Raw genomic sequence first — 18,896 nt, 5'->3', positions numbered from 1 at the left:
CCGGCAGGGGCACCCCAGGGCCCGCCCGGCGCCGCGCCCCCCGCGCACGGTGAGTTGGGACGGGTCCGGCCCGGGAGGAAGTTTGCGAGGAGGCGCCGCCCGGGTTTCCCTGGCCCCTCCGGGAGCCGGCAGGAGGCGGGCTGCCCGCGGCGTTTTGCCACCTCCCGGCTGGCCCCGGGGCCTGGGGCAGGTTCTGCCCCCTTATCTGGGCTTTCTCGGAGGTGGAGTTGAACTGTCGTTGGCCGCGGTGTGTGTGTGTATGTGTGTATGTGTGCGAGAGAGACAGAGAGAGAGAGAGAGAGAGAGAGAGAGAGAGAGAGGCCGGGGGGAGCAATAAAAGGCAAAGAGAGTCCGAGACAAAAAAGACCCGGAGATTGAGAAGCGAGGAGGGAGGAGGGAGGAGGGAGAGGAGCGCGCAGGGGGAGGCGCGCGAGCGGGGACGGCGCGCAGCGCGAGCGGCGGGCGGGCTGGCGGGCTGGCTGCTCTCGCGCTCCCGCTCCCGCTCTCACCCGCGCACACCCGCGCACCCCGTCCTCACCCGCGCATCCCCGGACACGCACGCCCGCCGGCCCGGGCCAGCCGGCGCGGGGCCCCGAGGCGGGGATCTGGCGGGCGGAACGCGCCCCGCGCCCGAGCCCGCGCCCACCCCGGCGTCTTTGCGCTCCGCAGCGGCGCGCCTGGCCGGGCGCCCCCGCCAGTCCTGCGGGAAGATGGTCAACGACCGGTGGAAGACCATGGGCGGCGCTTCCCAACTTGAGGACCGGCCGCGTGACAAGCCGCAGGTACGCGCGGGTCCGGGGCGTGGGGACACGGATCCCGCGCGGTTGGCGAGGTGGTGGCCGCTCCGGCCGGCGGGGTGGGCGCCCAGCTGGAGGCTGGAGTTTGGGGTGCACCCCGCGAGGCGAGGGAGGCCTGGGGCTAGGTGGCGCCCTCCTCTCCTCCTCCTCCAGAAGAGGCTTGAACTTGGGGTTCGGGGTGCGGGTGGGGCAGCACCCCTGCAGCAGCCGGGCGCTGTGGCAGAGGGCCCTCTGTGCCTCCAACAGCCTCCCCGTGCCCGCGTGAGCAGAGGGAGTAGGGGACCTCTAGTTCACAGGGTGACCAGCCCTTTAGCAAACTGTGGGCGCACATGAATCACACCCCTCGCTGAGTGTCTGTCTCCTCACCTCTACAATGGGCACCTTAATCCCTTGCCAGGTGTCCACCGTGGGCACCACCCTGTGCCAGGTGGCTGGCAGGGTAACCCGAGCTTCTGGACCAGGATGCACATCCCCTGCATCTCCCCTAAATGTTCACACTTTAAACAGCCCCCACCGCTGCTCTACAGTAAAAGATCAATAAATTTTTGTCTCATGCGAGAAGCCTGGGTATGATGATTCTCCAGCTTTAAGACAAGAAAAGCAGGGCTCAGAGAGGGTGGCTCCTGCCAGAGGCCATGAGGCTCTGCTGGGATTTGAACCTGGGTCTGTGGTGCCAGGTCTGTTCATTCCACCCTTCCTGCTGCCTCTTCTGGGGCAGTGGAGGGGGCGGGCTTGGAGGGTGCCCAGGGCTGTGCACTGGAAAGGGGAGCGGTGAGGCCAGAGCTCCAGGGCGGGTCAGAGAGGGGCTGGAGATGCGAAGCCGAGTGGAGGGACGGCCCTGGGGCTGCCCCAGGCCGCGCTGCCAAGGGACTGGGGCAGGCAAGCAAGATGAGGAGGCCCACTCACCAAGGAGAGCAAATAATGGGGCTGCCCGTTTTAAATTTCAAATTTCTCCCAGACAGATGTCATTGGGGAAAGAGCTGTTTGTGTTTGCAGTGACAGGAGGGGGGGCGGCAGGAACGAGCCTTGATGGGCCCTCGCTCTACAGGGCTGCCACTCTCTCATTCTGTCTGGAGGGACAGTGCCGCGGTATGGGGGCCCAGCCCTCTACAGTTTGCAAAGCTCCTTCCCAACTATCTGCAGAACCTCCCTTCCTGCAGCAGCCTGGGGGCTAGGCAGGGATGCACAGTCGCACATCCCAGGGTAACGTGACTCAGAGAGGTTGAGGCATGTGCTCAAAGTCACACAGCATGTTGCAGGCGAGTAAGGATTTGAACCCAGATCTGACCCCAGCGGCTCCCAGCGCCTCCCAGATGGTCTGTTCCTTTGTTTTCCGTTTTTACCCTCTTAGCACTGTACCCGTTCTCCTCTCCCACTAGTCCCCTTACCGGGACTGACTGCTTGTCTTTTGTCAAACCCCAGGCCTACACTAGGCTGCCCCTTTCCAGACCTTTGCAGTGTCATCTTGTTGGCTCCACCAACATCTCCAACGCGCGTGCACGCATGCACACACACACACACACACACACACACACACACATTCTTTTGCTTTGGCTCAGGGAAATCCTACATGTACTTCAAAACCTATTCAGATGCCGCCGCCTCCAGGAAGCCTTCCCTGATGTTCCCTGGCTATGCCTCAAAGTCCTGGTAGCATTTAGCCCGTGCTGCTCAGCTCCCTTTTTCTCACTGCCTTGTTCCCCTGCCCTAGGTCCCTCCTCTATCAGGAGCTCCCTTTGGACACCTGCTTCTTCTGGACTCCCATCTCTAGTTCTTCCCCAGGGGCCCAGGCTCCTGCCCTTCCACGCAGTTCGGGGTGGGAGCTTAGGGCTCTGTGCTGAATGGAACTCATGAAGCCTCAGCCAGGCGCTGTGGGTGAGGAGCCAGCCAGTGCTGCGGTGTCTCAAGGGGAGGTGGCTTCTGGGGGATCTTTTTGAAATGTGGCTTCAGGGCCTCCCTCTGCTGCTGCCTGGGGACATGTATTCCAGCTGCCACCAGCCGGAGCCCAGCTGTCTGCCCCCTTGCCATCAGAGGCAGCTAAGGGCTTGTGGCCCTAGGGGCTCGGGGCCAATATCTAACACCATCTCCCCTTCACACTCCTTTGGTGACCCAGCACGTAGATAGGCTGTCCCCTGCGTCCCCCTCAGGCTCGTTGGAAGCTTCAGATAAGAGGCAAGGCCTTTCCTGTGCTCAGTGTAGAAGGGGAGAGCCTTGCTGTTCTGGGTCCCTCTCCACTTCCTCCCTTAGGCCTGGCCTTCTCTCCTCCCTCGTTCCTAGTTTTGCCTCGGCATCCGCATGCTGTGTGACTCTGAGGACGTTACTCCCCCTCTCTGGGTCCAGGCTTTTCCACCTGCAAAATGAGAACAGCGGTTCCTGCTTCCTCCTTCATTCACAAGGGCTCCTCGGAGGGTCAAGTGAGGATGGCGGGCCCTCCTGCAGCCTGTTCCCCTCTGCAAGCTGTCAGACCTTCCCTCTGCCCGTCAGGGAGAATGACCTGACCACCCAGCTCCTGCCAGAAGGGCCACCTCCTCTGGGAGAACAGAGGCCCCTTGCCGCACTCGGAGCGGCAGCCAGGCTCATCTGTCTCTCTACACCTCTCGTTTCTTAGCTGTAACTGCCCTGGGAGGTTGGCAGCGGGGATCATCAACCCATTTGACAGATGAGGAAACTGAGGGTAAAGGAGCTAGAGCCGGGACCTGAACCCCGGGCCTCCCAGGTGTTGGAGGAGCCTTGGCGGGCAGAGGAAGGCAAGAGCGGCTGGCTGTCCTTCCCTCGTTCAGTCTGCTTAGCTGCGTGATGTAATTCCAGGGGAAGAGTCCTGGTGTGCGGGCCGTGGGGTTCCCCGGGGCCCTTATGGCCCCTGCCGCCCACAAAGTGTCCCGTGTTGCCGTTTCTGGGGACCATCTCAGGCCGCTCTGCCCTTCGCCCCTCCGCACTCAGCTTCTCTTTCTCTGGCTGACCTTGGACAAGCTCCCGCCTTCGTTAGAGTGTCCCCTCTCGGCCTGCAGAACGAAGGGGCTCTCTCACCCCTGGGGCACGAGATGATGGCGGAAAAGTTGCCAGAGTTTGGAGTCGCTCAGATGAAAGAATCTAGAAATAGACATGATTCTTCTCTCCTGGAGTGTAGGGGCAGAAAGTCACCCTGTTACCGGCTCCTCCTGGGCGGGGGATGGTTCCTGAGCAGTCCTCGAGTCACGGCACCCCACAGGGAGGTCAACCTTGGCAATCCCAGGCAGTGCCTCTTGGTCCTTTCGAAGCTTCTAGAAACGTTGCAGAAGGAAAACGAAATCCTCATTGGGAAGTTCTTCCCGATGTCTAACCTAAACCCCGCTGTATTGCATTCACCCGGTGCCTGTTTTCAGAGTCCCTGCCTCAGCTGGGATGCACAGCTGGGAACCTGGGCCTCAGGGAGCTCGGAGTCTCATGAGGGGGACAAAGAAACCCACAAGTCAGGTAGTATTCCGAGGCTCTGTAAAGAAAAGCCAGTGTCTGTCCTCTTGCTCCCTGGGGTTCTGGTGGAGGTCACTGGGTTAGGTGGGGGCTGGGAGAGAAGGAGAGGAGAGGCCCACAGGGAGGACCGGCCAAGGACTCCCTTCTGTCACTTTTCTGTGCCCTCCTCCGGGCCTGGCCCTGCCCGTCGGAGCTCACTTTCCAGTCTGGCGGGGGCGGGGGGGGGGCGCTGTGACAGACGGCAGGGTGGGAGTGCGGAGGAGACGGCTTCCCGGAGGAGGTGAGGTTGAAGCTGGCCAGTATTTGCCAGATCTGTCCGGGAGGGAGACCGGGGTGTGTTGGGGGACAGGGAAGGAGCCAGGCAGGTGGGAAGAAGAGGGTGGGGTTGGGGGGCGGAGCCTGCAGGGGCCCTCGCCTGAGGGGCCCAGTGGGACCTGCTCTGGAGGGGTCTCAGCGGGGCCTTCGGGAGGGGTCCTTTGCTGCCGCGTGGGGCATGAGTTGGTGGGGCCGGGAGGTGGCCGGGAGGCCGGTGGGGAGACGGTCACAGTAATCTAGAGGCAGGCGAGGGGGCTAAGACCAGGGCAGGCCTGGGGTCACGGGGACAGAGCCAGGATGCTGGCTGGATGTTGGTGGGGAGAAAAGAGGGGGAGCTCAGCAAGGCTCTGGCTTTTGGGGGGGTGGTGGTGTTGGTGCTGTCCCCAGGTGGGACTCTCCGGGGGGCTCGGGTCAGGGGATGGACAGAACCTGGTGTGGTGCTGGTGGGCTGGGGGGACATCCAGGAGGCCGGGAGCTGTGGGGGGCAGGGAAAAAGACGCTCCCAAGAAACATGGAGACCCGCCCCCCAAAATAGACCCAGAGCCGCGTGCTTCCTGTTGAGTGCCAGAGCGTGGGGAGCTTGGAGCCCCCAGGAGGGGTGGACTTGGGCAGCTCTCCAGGTGCTGTCCCTTTGTCCCCTTCAGCCACTCCCCCAGGACCTTCCCTATGGCCGAGGCTTCAATGCCCCTCAGCGTGGGATGCCCTAGAGAGGGCCTAGCAGGACAGGGGGTTCTCCTCGGAGCTCATAGGACAAGCTAGTAGGTCCTCTTCCCGTCTTTGGGACCCCAGAATTTTGAGCAGAACAACCAGTCCCTCACTTTTGGGGATCTCTGGGACCCCCCACCCTGAGTCCTGCCAGAACCAGGAACTCTGAGTTAGCCAGCGGTGGGGGAGGATGTGGGCTCCCAGGAGGAGGTGGGGAGGAAGGACGCCCCCAGGGGCTCCAGGCTACCCCCCTGCAGCTCGGCGCCTGAGAGGCCCTCCCTGCCGTGCCCCTGCCCATACATCACCCACCCCCGGTCTTCCCAGTCCACAGCCTCACCAGGCTGTCATGATGAACGGCCTCCCTGCCTCCGGATGGGGTGCTCCTACGAGATGGGGGGCTCGGAGCTGCTTGCGTTTGGATCTGACTTTGCCTGGCCTCCCCCTAGAGGGACGCTTTCTTCTTCCTACTGTGCTATAAGGAGTAGAGTCCCAGTCCGCCCCAGGCTACTGCCCCCCAGGCTCGCCTAGCAGACAAGGAAGGAGCAGGCCGGGCTGGCCTCTTTGGCTAACAAAGCATCAGTGCGGTGCGTCCCTCCCTCCTGAGTGCTCCTGTCCCCCGCAGGACCCCAGGGGACCCTCTGAGGCTGGGGACACAGAGAGGCAGCCGGGAAAGACGCCCCCCACCTCCCCTGGGGCACCTTTGCGGCTTCCTCCCTCCTCCTTCCCCGGGCACGGGCCCGTCTGGTCCTTCCCTGGGCTGGGCTTTCTGAGAAGCCACCGACCCTGGGTCGGCCCTGGGGGGTCGCACAGGGGATGAGGGCACGTCCCTCTAGCTGTGGGTTCACACGAGCAGTTAGGGGCAGAGTGGACCTCGAACCCGGGGCTCCTGGCTCCTCTCGTGCGCGCTGCCCAGGACAGCTTCCCAGAGTCTCCACTCCTTGCCCCGTGCGCCTTCGTGGCGTCCTGCGGACCCCAGGGCGTGCGCCCTGCTCGGCCACGGCCCAGGGCTCATTAATGAGCTCCAGCCCCGTGGCGTGGTTGGTCGGGCTGCCTGCCCCCCAAAGCCCCCCCTTATTATCTCAGGCAGATTCCTTTGCCAGACACGTAAACAGCAGCCTATAAAAGTGAGCAGGGCTTCATGCTTAAGGTGATCTCAGAAGACTAATTCTCCTCTACTGAGTGGCCTGTTTCTGCTCCAACTCCATCATCCCCCCCCCCGCCCCTCAGGGGACCCCCTGCGGCTTTCTCAAGCCTCTGCCTCCCGGCCACCCTCTGCCTTCCCTCCAGGGACCAGGAGCTTGGGTGGAAGCGACGCACGAGAGGGTGAGGGTCCTGGAGACACGGGGGGACGGGGCTGGCCGCTCTGACTTGCCAGCTGGGGACTTTAATGTTCTCCGGTTGGAGGACGGCGCTCAGAGCTGCTCGGGGCAAGGTGTCTCCCGACGGGCTCCGGGAGGGGCCTGACAGGGACCTACTTGCTGACACAGAGCTTTGTCTCGCAAACCCCACTCCCACTCCAGACAGAGGGAAGAACGCGGTGGGAGGCAAGCAGATTCCGGCCACCGGCCCCGGCTGGCCCTCCCGTGGGCCTCCCGTGTGACCTTGGGAAGGGGTCTCCGGCTCTCCGAGCTTCAGTTTTCCCATCTGCCCAGTGAATCTAACCGGAGCAAGGGGTCGTTCAGAGGTTTCAGGGTTGGGGACAAGGAATGGCGGCGATAATCCGGAAGCTTCGAACCTGCAGGTGACTGGGGAGTTGGGGCAGACCTGGAGGCTGCCTTCATTCCGGGCGAGGCCATCGGAGGGGGTGCGGGGGCAGAGGTGGCCTTGCGTCGGGGTCCAGGGCTCAGCGTGGAGGTCATGAGCCTCTGCCCTGCGGCACACGGTCGTCGGAAGAGCCTTCCCCTCCTCCCCGCGTGAGCGCGGTCACCGGCAAGTGACCCTGTCCATCTGCTCTTCCTTCCACCCATCCAATAAGCAGCTGCTCCGCGCCAGGCGAGCGGGCCCTGCCCACGGGGGCTCCCGTGGTCTAGGGTGAGTCTCCCGGGCCCGGGGCTTGCCAACCGAGCCGTCCTTGTGTGCACACGTTTCAGAGGTTCCCAAACCGATCCACGCCCCACATAGGCTGAGAATCGCCGTCCAGGGGACATGGGCTCCCCCAGGGCAGGGCTAGGACAACTGCCACCCCCACCCTCAGGGACTGGCCTGGAGCCTGGCTCATGGGGACAGCCAGTGAACGTGGAATGGGTGTCTGAGCGAGTAGGTCAATGAAGTCAAAGGGGATGACGGTCTTCTGTCTTGACGAGTGCCACCACGGAGGAGGGGGGAAGCGAGGGCCGTGGGAACATGGAGCAGGAGCCTCTCCATAACTAGGTTGGGGCGGGGAGGGCTGGGGAGACCGTCTAGGAAGGCTTCCTGGAAGAGGTGGCATCTAGCTGGGCCCTGAAGGAAGAGAGGGAATTAGGAGGGGGAGCAGGGACAGCAGATGCCTCAGGCTAAGGGAGCAGCCAATGCAGAGCTGATGTGGGGAGCTCACGTGTCCAGGTCTGGCAGGAGTAAACCTCTGAGATGTGGGGAGCCTGGGATGGATGGACCGCTTGGAGAAGGTATGGAGAGAGGAGGGGCGAAGCGCTGAGTCCTGGGGCATCGTCCCTGCAGGGCCCGGCTAAGGACGTCTCTCCCTCATCTTGCCAGCAGCACGGCACCCTTCCTGGTGGAGGGGGGCTTCTGTCCTTCTGCACCTCAGCCCCGCCCCCAACTTCCTCTGATGGCAATTAGGAGACTCGGGACTTTCTTGTAGAATCTGAATTTATGCAAAACCAGCTGCTTGCTCGATGGTGCTTTCTCGTAGTAAGCGGCATTGTGTAAGAGGATGCGCTATTTTACGTATCACTGGGAAAGCAGGGGTCGATTTCAGCTGTAGGAGCCCTCCCCCCCCCACCCGCCATCGGAGACGTTACAACGTGGAAAAATGGGCAGGTGCCTCCCCGCATCGCTGACGTACAGAAGTAACACTTTGGGTGGAAAACAAAGAACAAACACCTCCCGGTGCTCTGTGCGCATCTATCACGGTAGTAAAAGCTGCTAATATTTACCGCACACGCACGGTGCGCCGGGCACGGCTCCAAATGCGTCCTGTACCGACTCCCTTCAAGACGCATCTCCAGTTCCGGAAGTTGTAAATGTGGGGGACAGCCAGCTGGAGAAGGGGCTTGGCCCCGAGGGGAGGCAGGGGGCTTGGGGTCGAGTCGGAGCTCACGTCTCGTCTGCTATGCGACTCTGGGCAAGCCCTGGGCTCTCCTGGGCCTCCCGTCCCCCACGTGGCACCCACTCTGTGGCTGCTCTGCGGACTCCCTCGGGGCTGTGAGCAATCTGGTACAGCGAGCGTGGGGGTGCGCCTCCTTTAAGGATAAGCTGCCCCCCCCCGGTTCTAGCCGGTAGGCCCCCACAGAACTCAGTTTTTACCTCCCCCCCCTTTTCTTGCTCTGGGGGGCACAACTGCCCGGCGGCCCAGCCCCCACCTCCTTCAAGGGAGGGAGGTGCCTTTTTCCAGGGTGCCCGGCATTAGCCTGCTCCTCGGAGAGGAGAGGAAAGAGGAGAGGAGGGGCTCGGCGGCCCCCTGCGCCCCGGGGACTCAGCCTCGAGGGCCTGCCCAGGCTTCGGGACTTGGGCTGTGGGTGCTCCAGGTGGAAAGCTTAGTGATGGGCGCTCATTCTGCTATGACAGTGTGACAATTCTTAGCGCGGTTGCTGTCACTGTTACAGCTCTCTCTTCCTGAGTCTGCACGGCGGGCACCCACGTGCGGGGCAGGGCGCGCCGTTATTGCCTCCATTTTACAGGTGAGGACACCGAGGCTCAGTGAGGTGAGGTCCCTCACCCAGGGTCACCCCCCCACCCTTGGAAGTGGCAGCGCGGGGGCCTGAGGCTGTGGGAGCCCTCACCTGCAGCCGTGACCCACCCAGGAGGGCTGCATGGGGGAGGTGTGCCTGCCTCATGCAGGCCACATGGATCGGGGAAGGGCCAGTGAGGGGAGGGCGGCTGGCTCTCCAAAGGTCTCCCCGCCTTTCTGCCTCAGTTTCTCTTTTTATCCTCTCTATCTCTGGCTGCCTGCGTCTCTCAATCCCTCGCACTTGCTGTATCATTGGTCCTGGGACTCCCCTCTGGGCTTCTGTCTCTCATCTCTGCTTCTCCGTAGGACTCCCTTGCCCTTGTCCCCATGAAGGGGGCCCTCTGAGTCTTGCCCAGGCTTCCCAAAGGCCAGAGGCCCTGTCCTGAGGCTGCCTGGGCCCCCCTCCCCAGGCAGAGCTGGAAGCCCTTTTCCACCCCTGATGCCGCCCCTTCTCTCTCCTGTCCGTCTGTCTGTCTGTCTCTGTGTCTGTGTGTGGGGGGGTCTGCCCACAGTGGCCCAGCTGCGGCTACGTGCTGTGCACCGTGCTGCTCTCCCTGGCGGTGCTGCTGGCCGTGGCCGTCACCGGCGCTGTGCTCTTCCTCAACCACACCCACGCGCCAGGCACGGCACCCCCGCCCGTCGTCAGCACCGGGCCGGCAGGTGCCAACAGTGCCCTGGTCACCGTGGAGAGGGCCGATAGCTCGCGCCTCAGCATCCTCATCGACCCGCGCTGCCCTGACCTCACCGACGGCTTCGCCCGCCTGGAGGGCGCCCAGGCGTCCGTGCTGCAGGCGCTGGCCGAGCACCGGGCCGAGCCGAGGCTGGCCGGCGAGCAGGAGCGGGAGCTGCTGGACACCCTGGCGGACCAGCTGCCCCGGCTGCTGGCCCGGGCCTCGGAGCTGCAGGCGGAGTGCACCGGGCTGCGGAAGGGCCTCAGCACCCTGGGCCAGGGGCTCAGCGCCCTGCAGAGCGAGCAGGGTCGCCTCATCCAGGTGAGGGGCTGGGTCTGCGCCTGGGGTCTTGGTGGGGGCGGGGGTTGCCGCCAGCGGGTCTGGCCCGGGGCTGGGCGCCTGATGACCACAACGTCCCTTAGTCCCCATGGGTCCTAGGACTGGGGAATGTTGCACTTCCCAACTACCTTCGAGCAAGTGAGCCTCAGAGAAATGAGTCTCATCCAAGGCCACCCAGCGAGGGACACCATTTCCTGCCCACTTTCCTGGGGATCCTGGGTATTTGTGGGACACCCCATGGCACCCCACAGTCAGGTCAGGTCCCGGGCTCCAGAGGCTTCCCAGGTGCATCTGTACAGGTGAGGCCACACCTGGCCTCCATCAGTTGTGACTTGAGGCTCAAGGTCATGTGGCGGATCAGGGGCAGACCCTCTCCCCAGCTGTGCCACATGTCCAGAGAGAGCTGTACCCCCTTCCTAGCTCTCTCTCCCTTTCTCTGCCATTCGATGCTCCCAGCTTCCTAGGGAAGGAGGGACCCGCTGAGAGAGCTCAACCAGACCCTTAGCCTCCCCGCAACACCTCTGCCCCAACTCCTCTGATCCCCTTCCCTCCCCTGAGCCAAGGCAGGTCCTAGCAAGTACCTTGTAGATCCGGGAGGAGTTTGCAGTGTTGGCCCCTCCTGGAGGACCAGCAAGAACCCCCGCCCCCCACATACGATCAGGGATTTGGTTTTTCACCATTTTCCAGAAGAGAAAACTGAGGCCCGGAAAGAGACCATGGCCAAGAGACAGGGTCCAGTGGCCTCTGACATCTGGCCTTCCAGCACCCTGCCCCGTCTCCCCAGTGACTCAGGTCCTTGGGGACACCCTGCCGTTGATTCCAGCCCCTTCCGGACACTGGCGATGACCAGGCACTCGGTCACCCGCAGCTCATGAGCAGTGGGTCTTCTCCCTCCCCCGAAGGCTGCAGCTGGAGAAATTATAGCCCTCGTCCTCCTGTCTGGGTGACTGATCGGAAGGCGCTTTCCTCTTCCGGGGTGGGGTGGTCAGCCGCCCCCTCTATCAACAGGGCTTAGGGACACCTCCAGATTTTCTGGGTGACCTGCACCCCCCGTCCTGCTCTCCACATGGGTCAGCCCCTGGCCATTCCAGGCCCTTAGTGCAGGGGTGGGGAATCGCGGGGAGAGGCCTCAGGGTCTCCCGCCCTCCCACCTACGCAGAGGCCTAGAGCCGTTCCTAAGGGACTGATAGCTTTTGGGGGGTCCGGTAGTGCCTTGGCTCCCCTGATGTATTTACTTCTCAAAAGAATGTTTAATTTGACTCATTTCCCGCAGACTCAGGGCGATTTCAGAGACCACGTGTCTTGCAGAGCTAATGGCCCTGTGGCTCCTAGTTCCTCCAAGCTCCGCAGACCCCCAGGTGATCAGCCCAGACTGGGTTTCCCAAAGCACTGCCCACAGGCACCCTCTGTCAGAAGTGCCAGAGCTGGTTGCTAAAAGGCACCTCCCTGATCCTCATGGCAACCCCCCGGGGCCCCGCAGCAAACAGGCCTCGGGGCGGCTCTTGTGGGCACAGACGTCTCTGGCCCCCGGCCCGGGAGCAGTGGAAGGGAGCGGTTCTGCCTTTGGGGCTCGGGAGCTGGGATCCAGTCCCGCCTCCAGCAGGTAGCAGCTGTGGGACTTGGGCCCATCAGTCGCCCTCCCTGGGCTCAGTCTCCTCACCTGCAAAATGGGGACAGTGTAGTCCATACCCACGAGGATGTGGGAGCTCCTGGCTGGGCTGGGCTCAGCTGGCATCTGGCACACACAGAGATGAGCCTTTCTTCCGTTATGATGGAAATAAAATCATTTGTAAATTGAAGTTTCGGCCAGTGAGGAGCCACCACGGAAAAATCTCTTTTGCAGGAGGGAGTAATGATAGGAACCCCTAGGGGGTTATTAGGCGCTGTGTAGCAGCACCAAGGCCCCAGGAGGTGCCCATTCTACGGAGGGGCAGACGGAGGCTCAGAGTGGCCGAGTGCCCTGCGGAAGCCCAGGACCCCGAGCAAGAAACAGAAGCAGCTTGGACGTCACGGCCGCTAACGGCTGCCAGTCCTCGTGAATGCGCGCGTGCAGCTCGGCGAGCGGGGACTGACTCTCCCTATTAATTCGGAGCATGTTTATGTGTACATTTCAACTTTAATCATTTGCTGGTTTAAACGGAGGTCTCCCCTGCCCGCCAGCAAGAGCGGGCTGTGCCTGGGTTTCTCGAGTGTGTCTGCTCGTGGCAGAAGGATGGGCCGTACCCTGGGGACGTAGCCAACGAGCCCGGTGATCTCTGCCGCCCACGCCCAGCAGGTGCCCCCTGCCCCCTGCCCTCCCTCTGGGGGCTGCCTGCGTCCGTGTGGTCCACGGGGCTCCCCTGACGGGGCCCGTCTACGGGACGCTGCTGTGAAGGCCCAGGGAGGGGTTGACCGCCTTGCCCCCGTGGCCCCTCTGCCCACCCCTGTGCCCTCCCCCACCCACCGCCCTGGGCCTCAGCCCTCCCTGCGGAGGAGAAGCTGACAGGGAAACTAAAGGCTTTTGCAGGGCCCTTGCTTCTGGACAAGCCAAGGATCATGTTCTGTAAACTGCTGGCCCTGTATATTTCCGTTTTCTTTCCTCGAACGAGCTATTATCTGGCAAGTGACAGGTTCGGTGTGTGAAGCCCCAGCAGGTTCCGCGTGCTCCCCGCCTCCCCTCCTCATGGTCCTGCAGCCCCCCAGATTGCGGGGTGGGGGAGGTGACAGACCCCAGACCCTTCAGGCAGCAGGCACAGCCCAGAGGCCCCCCGGGGAGGGGGGAGGCGGTCAGTGTGACGCTGGCTACAAACCCCCAGACCTGGCCGAGCGGTCGGAATGACGCAGGGAACCTGGACTGAGCCCTCGTGCTCTGAACACGTGCTCTCGTGAGCGCCCCCCACCCCGCTTCAGAGGCAGGTGCCGTTACTCTGGTTCAGAAAGGGGGTTCAGTGACTCCTCCAGGGTCACTGGCCCAGTGAATGGAGGAGGGGCTGAGTCAAAACCCAGAACCGACACCAGAGTTTGGGGCCAGACCACTGCCCCCCACTTGTCCTGCCCCGAACCCTAGGTTCCTTTTCTGCCAGTCAGCCCTGGGGAAGCAGCCCGAGGTCGTTCTCCATTGGGGATCTCTCCTTCTGGGCCTCAGTTTTCTCATCTGTGCCAAGGGGACAGCGAGCCAAGCCCTCCCTCCTGGCAATGCCGTGGGGGAGAGGTGAGGTGGGGGACATCGGAGCCGTGGCTCATGAACGTGGAGTTGGGATGGGGGCTGGGTGGGGGAGGGGTATCCCGGGGCCCCCAGTTTGCACGCAGCACTGCCAGCCCTGCCTTCGCAGCCTCGCTGGGCAGTAGGAGAGACTGTTCTGGGTGAGGGTGTTTTATAATCTGCAAGGTGACTTTTGCATCCGAGTAACAACATGGGCCAAGTCCTTTGTGCCCTCCTGGGGTCCCACCCTGTGCTGGGTCCCTCCCACATGTCACTGGGCTCCATGGCGGTTGCGACAGGGAGCCCTGGCAGCCTGGCCTTGAGGCTTGGTGACATCACTCACCCCACCGACATGTACCTGGTAAATGGGCGGGTTGGGATTGAACCCAGCTTTGCCCGGTGCCGCCTCCCCCTGCACAGTAGAACTTTCTTTAGTCCTCTCACCTGGGCTGGGGCACAGAGACGGAGGAGGACGGGGCCGGGCGCAGCAGGACGCAGCTCTCTGCTGGAGCCTCTGTCTCCCCTCCCACCCGAGCCCCAAGTCCTCTGAACACACAGACACTGAGCTCCTCAGATCGGGCCCCAGCAGGGTGCACAGGAGGGGACGACCATACAGGCAGGTGCTGGCTGGCTGGAGTCCCTGCCCCTTCCACTCACCCCTGTGCCCCACAGCTTCTCTCCGAGAGTCAAGGCCACATGGCTCACCTGGTGAACTCGGTCAGCGATGTCCTGGATGGCCTGCAGAGGGACCCGGGGGTGGGCCGCCCCCGCATCAAAGCTGACCTCCAGAGGGCACCTGCCAGGGGATTGCGGCCCCGCGGCTGCGCCAATGGTGAGTATGGTGCGGGAGGCCGCCTTTCTTGGGTGACCTGGGTGCCCAGCTGTGGACCCCCATCGCCCCTTGCCCACACACTGCTGCTGTTTGCTGAAAGCTTCCTGCTGCCGGGCAGCCCTGAGCACCCGACCTGCGCCCTTCTGTTGAGTCCTTTCCCAGCCCCTTGTGCCCATCTTCCAGATGAGGACAGCAAGGCTCAGAGAGGGGGCTCACTCACCCAGGGTCTGCCCCCAAGGCTGGTGCCTTGGAGCCCGTGGGACACTGCAGGGCAGACCGACAAGCCAGGGAGACCCAGGGACAGAGGCGGACAGGCGGGGACACAGGTGCCCTGCGCAGCCCTGACAGCGGGCCCTGTCTCAGGGTCTCCGCCCCGCGACTGTCTGGACGTGCTCCTGAGCGGGCAGCAGGAGGATGGCATTTACTCGGTCTTCCCCACACACTACCCAGCCGGCTTCCAGGTCTACTGTGACATGCGCACGGACGGCGGCGGCTGGACGGTGAGTGTCCCGGGGGGCACAGTCCGCTTCCTCCGGGCCTGCAGAGGGCCAGGTGGGCCGGGCTGACCCCCAGGGCGGCGTCCGCGAACCGGGGTGCTCTGAGCGGCCCCTCACCCAGCCTTCTGCCTCTGGCCGGGCCTGCCGCTGGCCCCCACAAACCTGCCCCTCATCTCACCCCCAAGAACCCCACACCTCTGGAAAGCGGCACAGGGCAGGCGGAGGCTGTGGGTGGACCCTTGGGCCCCCGTGGGAGCAGATGTTAGACCCCGTCTCCTGCCCATGGAGCCCCCTCCTGCTCCCCGAGCCTCGAGTCTCTAGGAACACAGGGGCTCCCCTAGAGCACTGAACAAGTCGGGGATGGGCTTTGGCATGAAACGCGGCACCAGGAGCCTCTTGCTCTCTGGAGCTCAAGGGCCAGCTTGTGTAGATGCCGTCCTTCTGGTTGTCCGATATATGGCGTGTGTGCGGGAGATCAAAGGAGGAAAGGTGGGGAAGGCACCTACAGGGATCAGAGATCCCAGGGGCTTCCCAGCAAGGAGCTGGTGTGACTTCCTGGCTGGGTGGGAAGTAGGGGCAACGAAATGTCCCCACGGCCATGGGAGGGTGGGGTGGGGTGGCCGTGGGTGACCCTGATATCTCCCCTGAGCTGGGAGAAGGGGGTGGGGCGACAGGGAGAGGCCCCTGGCTTCAGTCCCCAGGGAGTCTCTGGGTCTGCTAGTGGAGAAGCCCCTTCTGGGAGTGGGGTCTGCGTGCGTCGCCTCCCACAGCCTCTGGGGCGACTGCTGGCCTCTGCCTTCGTGCGGACGCCAGAGCTACAGGCCAAGGGAAACGCACGGGCCTGGCAGCATCTCAGTAACACACGTGAACGCCGAAATGGGAATTTCATAAAATGTTTGTGCGTTCTTCAAATATTATCACAAAGATATTTTTAAAATATTTTTTTCTTTTGCTTTTTAAAAAAACTTTAAAAACGTTCCCGACCATTCTTGGCTCACAAGCCATTTAAAAAACAGGCAGCAGGCAGGAGTCCTTCTGTGGGCTGTGGTTTGCTGACCCCCATTCTAGAGCTGGGAGATGAAGTGAGCTTGCTGTCCCGCCCCCTCGAATCAGCGGCCTTCCAGCCCTCACCTGAAGCTCAGCCCTGGGCCCAGGCTTCAGTGGGGCTGCCACTGGCTGTTGGGTGACTTAATGTAAATTAAAAATGCCTGTCCTTTCCTTTTGGCCCCCTGCGACACTGGGCTTGGCCGAGTGCCCTGGAGCAGTGAACAACCTATACCACTGTCCCTGGACATCTACCTCCACCCTGAAAGCTGCTCAGCCTCCCCAAGTTGGCCATGGTTGGGATGCCCAGTGACAATGGAAAGCGGGGCTCGTACAACTGACACTTTAAGGGTTCCTGGCTTCAAATTTGGTTTCATAAATGGGCAAACAGTCTTGAGCACCTACTGTGTCCCGGGGCTGCACAGAGATAGGGAAGTCCCTACCGCAGTCCTCCTGGAGAACTTGGAGTCTGTGAGGTTTTTGGGCGGAAGAGGTCACGGTAAGCAGAGGTAGGGGAGGCTCTGTGCCAGCTTCCTGGACAAGGGGGGCTTTGCAGATAAGCTGTAACAGGTGGGTGAGAGCAGTAAGGGGGAAGGACAGAGAAGGTACTCCAGGCAGAGGGACCAACCTAACCAGGGTCTGGGACGCAGGAAGCACGTAGGCTCTTCAGGGAACGGAGTCACCTGGGGTGGATGGTGCGTGAAGAAGTGAGATCGGAGACCGGCGTCAGTGTCCCAGGCTGTGGGGTTGGGGCGGGCACTGGGGAGCTACTGAGGGTGCCGGAGAGAGGAAGATGGCTTAAGGTGGCTTCAGGATCTGTAACCTGACCGTGCATCCTGGAGCAGAGCGGGGAGAGGGGAGAGGAGGAGGCCACTGGCTCATGCTTCGGACAGGCCTGTGATCGAGGTTTTGCCAGTGCAGCGGGAAGCTTGGGCTCCAACATCCGCAGACAGACGTCGGGGTGGCTCCCAGTCCTGCTGTTTGATCTTGGGGAAGTTACTTAACTCCTCTGAGCCTCAGTTTCCTCAGCCTCACTGTGAGATCTTAACTGCAAGCAACAGAAAATCTCTGATTTAAGCAGAAAAGGAAACGTCCTGGAGGGAGGCTGGGAGGCCCAAGAAACTAGCTCAGGGCCATGCCGCCAGGAACGGAGCCCCCCGATCTGGCCAGGGGTGACATGGTGGGAACCCCACTGCCCCAGGGCTGCTGGCATTGGGCCCCCGGGGCACAGCTACCCTTGGGCACAGGCACCCCCAAGATGGGTGCGGGCCCGGGCTGTAGTCTGCGGTTGCTTTGAAAGAGATCCCTTGTGTCCTCGCCTCTTTACTTCCCCAGCCGTTGGGCCGGTGGCTGTGCTGATGGGTGGGGCCTGGGCCACAGGCCTGCGACCCTCCCCAAATCTCAGAAGATGGGGAAGGATGGCCAGGTTGACCAAGGCTTCTGGCAAACGCTTGTGGGGCATTCGGTACAGGCCCATCGGTGGCGCGATCACTGTTTAGGACAATGGGCCACGCCCTATGCAAGGCCCTGGCCGTCCAACGGGACCAGGATGTGCATGACCCCTTTTACTGAGCTCTTTGCCAAGAGGGCACCCACCGTCGTGCAGGGGACAGTCATGGGGGCCTGAAGCAGGGTATCGGGTAGGCTGGAGCCTAGTCAGCCCCCCAGGTCTCTGCGCTTCGCTCCTGGGGCATGAGGAGAGGTTGGCATTACCCCTCCGTTTCTCACCAAGGAGCGTGGTAGCGAGTTTTGGTGCACTGATGGCCAGGCAGAGGGCAGAGGGAACCTTCTCCGGGGGAAGGCATGGTGGGATATGGAGGTGTGGGCAGCCCGCATCGGTTTTGAGAGCGGTCGGCTTTCCTGAGTAAGGGGGAGAGGCAGGGGAGGCCGGAGTGAGGCAGGTGGGCGGTGTGGGTTGGGGGGGAGCGAGTGCATTCGTAGGGCAGAGTCGGCAGCTGAGAATCCCCCAAAGGCCCAGGGACAGACAAACGTGCAGACATGTCTTCAAGCTCCAGAGAGCACTTAAGTGTACTGCGTCCAGTCTGGGGGCGAAGAGCTCTTTTGTTTTCCTAACTCAGAACATCTGAGTTACAGCGTTTGCCTCTGGGAGCCCCTCGGCAGGCAGAGCCGCGCCAACGTAGGAGCCAAAGCCCAGAAATCAGAGTTAAGGGTTAGGACAGGCTTAATGAAAGACCCAGGTGCCAGCCCAGGCCTCGCATCTCCCGAAGCCCGTCTCCCCGGAAATGCATCAGGATTTGGGCCGGGAGGCGGGTAATACCCAGGGCCAGGGCTTCAGGGCCCATTACCGGGGAGCCGATGAGGAACATCGGCCCCCCCCACCCCACCCCCCTGCCCTCCCGCTCAGACACCTGGATCAGGGGCCGCGGAAGGAAGGCCGCTGTCGGCTGAGAAGTGATTTCGAGGCCGATAGACGTTAATATCCATTTGGGCTTCCATCAAAAGCAATCTTTGCCCAGATACCTCTGGGCATCCGTCAGGATCACCTCCCTGCCACACGGAATCTCTCAGAAACTCAGTTGTTGTTTGGGAAGGAGCCCATGGCTGCTTCTCCGAACCCTGGTACCATCCATCCTCGTTAGGCCCCGTGTCTGAGCTGCCAGGCCCCGCGTGCCGACGCTGGATGGCTCTCCCTGGCGGCCAGGGCATCTGGGGCTGGACGAGGCGGCCAGGGCCTGCTTCCCGGTGAGACCGGACCGGGCAAGGCTGGGCACCTGTAGGCGCTTCACGGCTTAAAGACCACAGGCCCTCGCGCGTGTCTGTGGCGCCGGCCGTCACACGGCGACCCTGAGCTCTTCAACCGCCGAGCACCAACCGCAGGCCGGGGGGTCCAAGAGCAAAGCGCCTGGGCCTGGTGGGGAGCTGGTGGAGGAACTGACCTGTGTGAGGGCTGTAGGGCTGGGGTGGGGGCGGCGGAGCCCAGAGGAGAGCCCCTAACCCAGCCTGGGGCAGCGCAGGGAAGCTTCTGGACAGGGAGGTCCAAGCACTGGGGGACGAGGCGAGAACAGGGTTCCAGGCGAAGGGAACAGACAGACAGAGGTCTGCGGGGACAGGGTAGCGTTGGGTCTGGGCCCGTGTGGGCTCTGTCTGCTGGTGTTCGGAGCTCAAGGGGGCGGGGGCGAGAGGAGGGAGGCGGCCAGGGGCTGGGTTGGGTGCGGTTG

The 18,896-nt window shown here is 62.8% G+C and overlaps 1 protein-coding gene across 1 annotated transcript in view; it reads left to right on the top strand.

The window, feature by feature from the left end:
- Nucleotides 1-710: 710 nt before the first annotated feature.
- The window catches only part of FIBCD1 (fibrinogen C domain containing 1), a gene marked incomplete at both ends in the record, with an annotated part of 30,070 nt that continues 11,884 nt past the window's right edge, over nt 711-18,896 (top strand). Inside the window, 4 exons of the mRNA XM_080820678.1 lie at nt 711-782; nt 9,666-10,145; nt 14,017-14,176; nt 14,540-14,676. Of these exons, the coding sequence (XP_080676804.1) occupies nt 711-782; nt 9,666-10,145; nt 14,017-14,176; nt 14,540-14,676 (849 nt within the window). The remainder of the gene's footprint in view (nt 783-9,665; nt 10,146-14,016; nt 14,177-14,539; nt 14,677-18,896) is intronic.

The sequence above is a fragment of the Martes martes genome, assembly GCF_963455335.1.
Source record: "Martes martes genome assembly, chromosome: 12".
NCBI lineage: Eukaryota > Metazoa > Chordata > Mammalia > Carnivora > Mustelidae > Martes > Martes martes.
This window is presented reverse-complemented; position numbering and strand designations above follow the sequence as displayed.